The sequence below is a fragment of the Phyllostomus discolor genome, chromosome 3, assembly GCF_004126475.2.
Source record: "Phyllostomus discolor isolate MPI-MPIP mPhyDis1 chromosome 3, mPhyDis1.pri.v3, whole genome shotgun sequence".
Lineage (NCBI taxonomy): Eukaryota > Metazoa > Chordata > Mammalia > Chiroptera > Phyllostomidae > Phyllostomus > Phyllostomus discolor.
The window spans coordinates 119,272,546-119,281,235 of NC_040905.2; the positions used below are offsets into that span (position 1 = coordinate 119,272,546).

Sequence of the window (8,690 nt, forward strand, 5' to 3'; positions counted from 1 at the left end):
CGTCAGTTTCAGCACTGGTCACGAGTTCCAGAACAAATTAACCACAAGTACTGAGGTACCACTGTATCCTGTAAATTGTTTATAATCCTCACCTGAAGATATTTTATTGATTTGAGAGAGAAAGAGAGAGAGAAACATCCATCAGTTGCCTCCTGTACACATCCTGCCTGACCGGGGATTGAATTGAACCCACAACCTTTTAGTGTTTGGGAAGACGCTCCAACGGAGCCACCTGGCCAGGGCACGGCCAGGTAATTTCTAAGGCTGAAGTGTACATGTCTGGACTCAGGTCTGGGTCAAGGCCCACAGTCCAATGGCTGCTGCACTATTGTGTGTGTCCATACCTATCCGTAGAGTGTCTTGATTTCTCAGGGTCTCAGTCCAAGGAAGGCTTCTTGTTTCTTTACGTCACTGAAATCTGTGTCTTTCTTCTCTCTGTTCAACAGTATCTTGGGAAGGAGCTCTTTTGGACCAGGTCTGGGTCACCTCACTGTTAGGGAAGGTCTTTGTCTCGGAGGCTGGCTGGGTGGGGTCTGGCTGCCTGGGAGTGTTTTCTGAGTCCGCTTGAGGCTTGTTCCTGGGTTTCAGTTAAACTCTGTCTGCGTGTCTGTTTTCGGGTCTTGGAGAAAAGGTCCTGCTCTAGAGTCTGCAGAAGGGTTCATTGTGTCTCTCTGTCTCTGAGAAATTTGTGTTTACTGTTTTGCCTTTTGGGAGCTCTGTTTATGTCATTGTCAGCGTCTCTAAGGGGAGGTCTCTAAACCTGGGCTCTGACTGATGTTTAGAACATCATTTCTGCCCCCAACCCCAAAATTGTGTCTGGATCAAGTATCACAAGAAAGGCCTGGGTGGAAGAAGGGCTCTGTCCGACACTCAGGATGCTAACTTTTGGGAGGTGTCTGCTTGCAGGCCTCAGTCTGTGTCTCAGAGTCTGACTGGGCATAGATTCCCGGCAAGAGCCAGGAAAGAGCCCGAGCAAGAGCCACTGGAAGTGGCTCTTCCGAGCTCTGGAAGAGCCACTTCTCTGACTCTGGCTGTGGCCGCCTGGGGCTCCTTGCAGCTGAGGCCAAGGCTGGGGTGTGGCAGCCTCCCTACAAGCAGGGGGGCTGGGCCTGCGTGGACGGCAGCCCTCCCTCCCGTATTACACGCCCCCACCCAGGATTCTCCCGTCCATTGCCCCCCACTCCCCCCACCTTTCCCTCTAGCCCCATCCCAACGGATCCCGGCTTCCTTACATGGTCACGGCTGGGCCTTGAGCGCCCGGACGTCCTCCCCCACCCCCACCGCCCTCCGCCCCCACCGGACACGGCCCCCGCCCAGCAAGCCCAGCGTGGTCTGCCTGCGCCCCACCATGGAGGATCTGGGTGAGTGGGACCCGAGTTCCCTTGGACGCAGCCCTTCACCATCCCCTGGACCGCTTCCCCATCCTGGAGCCCCCTGGCACTCCCCCGCATCTCCTCATCCTGCCTCCTGTCTTCTCGCTTCTGGTCTCTGCCCGCGCCTTCTTTCCGACTCCACGTCCCCCTTCCTGCCTCTCCCTTCCTGCCTTTCCCGGACCCGCCGCTCCCTCCCTCCTTTCCTCGCTCTGCTGCAGGCAGATGGGCAGGGAGATGCAGTGCCCGCTTGTGGGCGCCTGGACTCAGGGTCTCTAGTATGGGAGCAGTTAAAGGGGTCTTGGGTCCGGGACTGGGAAAGTAGACTGGAAGGGAGGCTATGACATCAAGTTCTGGAAAAGAAAGTGGCCTGCCCCAGGGTTTGGGGAACGAAAGAGTTAAAGGTTCCTAAGTTTGGTAGGGATCAGGTAGATGCCAGGGAGAGGTTAAGGGTTCCACCACAGTGCTCAGAGATGAAGAGTAAAGGGGCAGGAACTTCTATGTTCTGGCAGGGAAAGGCGATGGGGGCAGCAGGTAGTGGTGTCCCGGTGGGAAGGAGGCATTTTGTACTCCCTGTCTGTTGGAACTGGGGCTAGAAGGCAGTGCCTTCCAACTGTGAGACACAAGGGGTCCCAGCACCTTGCAATAGGGGGTGCTGCTCAGTAGGGGTTTCGAGCTCTAGTATTGGGAGAATAAGCCAATCAGAAAGCAGGTCCCTGCAGACTCACCAATGAGGTGCATAGGGTGGGACCCAGTCCTGGAAGTGGGCCAGAGCAGAGTGGGCCTGTTCAGGTCTGGGGAGGAATTGGGCGTGGCAAAAAGGCATCCAATCAGAAAGCTGGGTGCCAGGCATGTAGCCAATTGAGCAATTTGGGGTGGAGCCAAATTTGCCTCCAGTAAAGAGCCAATTTTGACTGCATTAGGGAAGATTTTGAGAATTAAAAGAAAAAAAAAATGAGGCTGCTGGATTTGTGCAGGACTCCCAGGATGAGCCATTTGGGATATTCTGGACATAAATATTGCTTGCTGCCTTTCCACTTCTCTGCCTTGGTCTGGCCTTGTGTTTCCTTCTGATTATTCATCTCTGCTCTTAATACTGGCTTTTGTCCTCAAATACTGCCCACTTGGAACCTTTATCCTCTCATATCTTAAGGCCCTCTCTGTGCCCTAACCTTGACCTCTCAATCTCTCACCCTGATGGCCTCTCCCCGCAGATGCCCTGCTCTCTGACCTGGAGACCACCACCTCACACATGCCAAGGTCAGGGGCTCCCAAAGAGTGTCCCTCAGAGCCCCTCACGTCTTCCCAGCCCTATGGCCACCAGTCGCAGGTGAGATAGGTGCTGTGGACTGGGTCAACCACTAGGGCCAGGCTGGCCAAGGCTAGGGGAATCTGGGCCTGAGTGAGACAAAGTACAGGCTTGTCATTCCATACATGTGTCTGTCTCTCTGTAGATGGGGTCTGGGGAGTCTTTAGGAGCCTCTGGAGACAAGGACCATCTGTACAGGTAAGGGGCCTGGGAACTAGGGAATGGGAAAGTCAACTGGGACTCGAGGTGAGGAGACTTGGATTCCCCACGCTGAACCCAAGCTCCCACCTTGTTTCCCAGTACGGTATGCAAGCCTCAGTCTCCAAAGCCTGTGGCCCCTGCGGCTCCTCCATTCTCCTCTTCCAGTGGTGTCTTGGGCACAGGGCTCTGTGAGCTAGACCGGTTGCTTCAGGAACTTAATGCTACTCAGTTCAACATCACAGGTACCAAGATTACTGAGATAGGTCTTGATGGGATGGGGGCAGGGCAGGGAAGGGCAGAGATTAAGGGGTATAGATTTCTCAGAGTAGCAGCTAATAAGTGGGAGGGTGGGTGGAGCATGGCCCTATGTCCAGAGCCCTTCTCTCCTCTCTGCAGATGAAATAATGTCTCAGTTCCCATCTAGCAAGGAGACTGCAGGGGACCAGAAGGAGGACCAATCTGAGGACAAGAAAAGGCCTAGCCTGTGAGTTTGGCACAGTTGGCAGGGCAAGAAGAGTGGTGGTCGGTCTTGGATGCCTGAGTTACTGGAGGGATCGATATTCTGGGAGGCTCTGAGCTGACACAAGCTGTTTTCTTCACAGCCCTCCCAGCCCATCCCCTGTTCTCTCAAAACCTTCAGCCACCTCTGCCACCCTGGAGCTGGATAGACTGATGGCCTCACTCTCTGACTTCCGAGTCCAGAACCACGTGAGTCAGGCAGGGGGGTGGGCCACTGTGGTTTTGTGGCTCCCTGACCCATTTTAGACCTTTCCACGTGTGCTGCTGTTGCTGACTCAACTCATGTCCTCCCTGTTGTAGCTTCCAGCTTCTGGGCCAACCCAGCCACCAGTGCCAAGCTCTGGGAATGAGGGCTCCCCACCCTCACCGGGCCCGACTAGCAAGGGCAGCTTAGACACCATGCTGGGGCTGCTACAGTCTGACCTCAGCCGCCGTGGCATTCCCACCCAGGCCAAGGGCCTCTGTGGCTCCTGCAATAAACCTATTGCTGGGCAAGTAAGTGGAGCTCTGTGGATAGGGTGGTAGAGACCCATGTACCCATGATCTTCACTGAGAGCCAGCCTTTGGGGTGTTCCCTTTTAATAAGTAACTCTGGAAAGTGGGTATTATTGTTATTCATATTTTATGAGTGAGGAAACTGAAGCTCTGAGTCACATGGCAAGTAAGTGGCAGGGTGAGAGTCCCAACCCAGTTACCATTTATTATGGTCCTTCTCTGTGCCAGGCACAGTGCTACTAGCTCCTTTACAAACCCCCATCTCATTTGATTTTCGCAAAATCCTAGTTGGCTCCACCCACCACAAGCCTGTTTCTCCTCTGCGAGAGTCTGGTTTGGTCCTTGGCTTATTGACTGAGCAGATATTATTTACGATAACTGTGCCCAGTGGTTGACACAGATTGTCCTGGCAGACAAAGTGCCCCGCTTCCACCCCAGAGTTCCCAGTCTGAGCAAAGCGGGTGGTGTTGGCCTTTGTGGGCCTCAGGCACTTTTGCCTTCATACGTCCCTTCTTCCATGAAAAAAAATGTTTAAACTTGTATTTTATGACTGTGTTAATATAAAGATAAGTATATTAATATTATATATGGAATCATTTTTTTCTAGCTCAGTTTTTTCTTCTGAATTTAAAAGAAATTACAACATTTTTGTGGGCTCCTAAAATGTATTGTGGGCCCTAGGTAGTGTGCTGGAAGACCTGGGTTGAGTGTTCATCACTTACAAGACTGAGTGACTTGAACATTAGATTCTTAATCCTCATCTCTCAGAGATGAAACTTGAAAAGTGCCATGCATTCCTTAGCTCACTGGGGACATGGTAGCCCAAGGGCCACTCTAACCCTGGCCTCACCCCCAACTCAAAGGTGGTGACTGCACTGGGGCGTGCTTGGCACCCTGAGCACTTCGTTTGTAGTGGCTGTTCCACCGCCCTGGGAGGCAGCAGCTTCTTCGAGAAGGATGGAGCCCCCTTCTGCCCTGAGTGCTACTTCGAGCGCTTCTCCCCACGATGTGGCCTCTGCAATCAACCCATTCGACATGTGAGCCCCGCCTGGCCCACAAGCTCCTGCACTGTCTCACCCAAGGAGCCTGTGAGATAGGCTTCTTCCACTCACAGTCCCCTCCCCCCTCCCACCCAGGCAGCCCTGCACCTTGGCCTCTTCCACATTCCTTCAGATTCTGCCTTCTCTCTTTGACTCCCAAGTTCCTCCTTAGGTCTCCCTTGCCTCAACTCATAGTTCATTCAGCCCACTCACTTAGGCTCAGGGTGGGAGAGGGAGGGAAGAAGGGATGGAGAGTAACACTGAGTGTCCACTTTCATTTCCTACAGAAGATGGTTACTGCCTTGGGCACCCACTGGCACCCAGAGCATTTCTGCTGCGTCAGTTGCGGGGAGCCCTTTGGAGATGAGGGTGAGCTTGACTCCCACCTTCAAAGCCATGGGTCTGCTTTACATCCCACCTTGCACCCTTTGGCTCAGTTCACTAAGACCTCCTTAGTCCTTGGGGCCATGAATTTTCTCCTGCTCTCTTCTGGCCCCAAACCCTACCTCTTGTGGGTTCCCATCCCATCCTCTTCAGCTCTGCACCCCCCTCAACCCCCACCTCCCTGCAGACCTCTTCCCTCTCTCCCTACTGCTCACTCTGGCCCCACAGTTTTCACACCCTGTAGGACCATTTTCTTTCAGCCCACTCGGTTTGCGCCCCTAGGTTTTCACGAGCGCGAGGGCCGCCCATACTGCCGCCGGGACTTCCTGCAGCTCTTCGCCCCACGCTGCCAAGGCTGCCAAGGCCCCATTCTGGATAACTACATCTCAGCGCTCAGTGCACTCTGGCACCCAGACTGTTTCGTCTGCAGGGTGCGCTCTGTGGAGGCGGGGCCTGGGGTAGATGGGCCAAGGGGGTGGGGGCGGGGAGGCGGGGAGCGGGGACCTAGGATCCCGAGGTGGGTGATTATTCAGGGCTGGGTGTACCTAGAGGCGAGGCTTCGTCTCAGTGGGGCTGTGGGGTGACGGATGGAGAGGGATTATTCGACTCATAAATTGAGCTGTCTGGTGACGGTTCAGTCTCTGATCCACTGCCGCCCTTCCCCAGGAATGCTTCGCGCCCTTCTCAGCAGGCAGCTTTTACGAGCACGAGGGCCGCCCACTGTGTGAAAACCATTTCCACGCGCGGCGCGGTTCGCTGTGCGCCACGTGCGGCCTCCCGGTGACCGGACGTTGTGTGTCTGCGCTTGGCCGCCGCTTCCACCCGGACCACTTCACCTGCACCTTCTGCCTGCGCCCGCTCACCAAGGGCTCCTTCCAAGAGCGCGCCGGCAAGCCCTACTGCCAGCCCTGCTTTCTCAAGCTCTTTGGCTGACTCTCAGTCCCCAAAACCCCACCCTTCCCCAAAAGCCCGAGCTCTTGAGACTCCAATGCCTAGCTCTTTGAGCTTGGGGCTTTCCCTAGCCCCACCCTATAAACACTACCCACTGTAGAGACCCACCCCTAAGGTATCTTACTCTACATTTTCCAGGCCAATCCTAAGGTCACACGCCCCCCAAAGTGGGACACAGACTGACTAGCACCCCTCCTGAGTCCTTCACTTTATTCCTACCCTCAAGGGAACCCCGACTGCAGGAAGGCCCTTGCAATTACCACTGATCAGAAGCCCGGCTGGGACATTCCTCCCCCGCCCCCTTCCTCCCCCCCCCCCCCGCCCCGCCCGCCCCACTGCTTTGTGCATTTTTTTTCTATCTACATAAACAACACAGTCCACAGTCGCACTGGCGCTGTGTTTGCACTGGCGAGCCTTTCGTCGGGACTCCCCGCGTCTTGTGAAGGTTCTTTCTGCAGTCGGTTCGAGGCCACCACCTTGTGGCTGGAGCGAGACCTGCAGCCTTAGCCTTCGCGTATCTGATGAGCCTGATGCTGGAGAGGACCGGGACCAGAGCCACCTTGTAAAGATAGTGGCAGAGCCAGCACAGGAGCTCAAGCTGGGCCCCCTAGAACCTTCCTATTTCCACTTCCCCACCTCCGACCCTCTTCAGCTCACTATAGTTTTGAAATAAGTACTTAAACTGTTCCCAATTCCCCTGGCCCTCCCATTTTGTGATTCCCAGGGAGTGGGTTTTCCCCTTTTTATAAGACCTTTAGAGGTGGGCTCCATCCAGAAGTGCCAATCTATGCCCACCCTTTCAATCTGGGCACTAAGGCACAGCTTCCCTCTTACTACAGTATTGATTCATAACATCTCCCCCAGGCAGAGGGTGACACTCTGTGTGACCCGAGCAGTGGCTGAGGGGAGCAATGGGGGCTGGAGAAGCCAGAAGGAGGCTTCTAACTGGGAGTCACAGAAGGCTTCCTGAAGGAGGTGACACCTGAGATAAGTCCCAGCAGAAAAGGATGGGAGGGGGTTAGGTGTGGAGAAATCCAGGCTCCATCTGAATTCCCAAGACCCAGAGGCCTTTCTGAGCCCCCGAACCTTCGCCTTGTTCCCTGCAGCTGCCTAGGGAGGGGACATGGACTCCTGGGCCCAAATTATAGGGGCCTTTGAGGATGGAAATGATGGATCTTCAGAGCCACTTCCAGCTCAAGAAAGAGTTAGCACCCAAAAAGAGCATGTGTGGGCAAGAGGCAGGTGAGGTGTTCTCTATCCTTACCTCAGACCCCCAGATCCTTTCCTCTCTGAGGCTCCTCTCCCCGGGTCTTCCCTGGCCTCCTACTCTTCTCCTTCCACATACTCTCCCTGGGCAATGCTGTCCACCCCCTGGCTTCTAGCCACCTCCCTGTCTTGAGGATACCCAAATTGGTCACCTCCAGTCTCGATTCATTTATTTGCCAAGTATTTATTGAATATTTATTACACCAGGCTCCATACCAGGTGCTGCGGGACCACAGGGAACCAAGTAAACATGGTCCTTGCCTTCATGGAGCTGAAGTCTATCTAGTAAGGGAGACATGACAAGTGACAAGTGATGAAGTAATGGGACTTCTATGACTGCCTAGTACCTCCCTAGTCCTTTAGTACTAATCACTATTGCAAATACATGCTTATTTGTTGCTTGTTTATGTTTGTTTCTGAAACTGGAATACAAGCTCCCAAGAGCTTGTCAGATGACATATGTTTTTGTCGTATGACACTGTCTCTCCAGTGTCTAGTATGGTATCTGGTATGTGGTGAGTGCTCAGTACATGTTTGTTAATGAAGGGAGGAGCAAGGAAGAAAGGAAAGGCAGGAAAATGAGAAGGGAAAAAAATTAGAGAACTAAGAGAAGGTGGGGCAGGGATTAATTTAACCAGATAGTCAGAGAAAGCCTTTGAAAATGTGATGTCTAAGCTGAGACTTGGCTGAGAAAAAGCCAACCAGGCAAAGAGCCTGAGGAGAGCATTCCAGGCAGAGGAAGGAGAAAGTGCAAAGGCCAGGAGGTAGGAAGAGCTTGGCATATTGGGAAAAAGGAAAGAAGGTCAGTGTGGCTGGATCAGAGTGAGGAAGGTGGAAAGTGGCAGGAGGTGAGATCAAAGAGGAAACAGGTGTCCCATCATGACAGGCTTTGAAGGCCACAGTGAGGCACTGCATTTCTCTCAGGCACTTCAAATTCATCATTCTTGGAAGCAGACACTGTGGGTGCCCTTTCCATATTGGCTTGGCCCACCTGGGTAGACAGTTTGCCTACACCCAGTCTCCCTAGCTGCTCCCTGAGTTTCTGTCTGAGGGTGCTCTCTGGTGGAAGGAGCCTGCTCTTGTGTCCCTCAGGGCTGAAGTGGGTAGGGAGGTTTTAGAAGCTCCAACTGGTTAGAGACTGGAACTGGTGAAGAA

The 8,690-nt window shown here is 53.8% G+C and overlaps 1 protein-coding gene across 1 annotated transcript; it reads left to right on the forward strand.

Annotated features, from left to right (window-relative positions):
- The first annotated feature begins 1,022 nt into the window (after positions 1-1,022).
- TGFB1I1 (transforming growth factor beta 1 induced transcript 1) lies at positions 1,023-7,940 on the forward strand. The gene is made up of 11 exons (XM_028509969.2): positions 1,023-1,361; positions 2,585-2,700; positions 2,825-2,877; positions 2,980-3,122; positions 3,277-3,364; positions 3,483-3,588; positions 3,700-3,894; positions 4,758-4,931; positions 5,222-5,303; positions 5,601-5,749; positions 5,985-7,940. Exons 1-11 carry the CDS (start codon positions 1,349-1,351, stop codon positions 6,249-6,251), a joined length of 1,386 nt encoding a protein of 461 aa, XP_028365770.1. The 5' UTR covers positions 1,023-1,348; the 3' UTR covers positions 6,252-7,940.
- Positions 7,941-8,690: the final 750 nt, after the last annotated feature.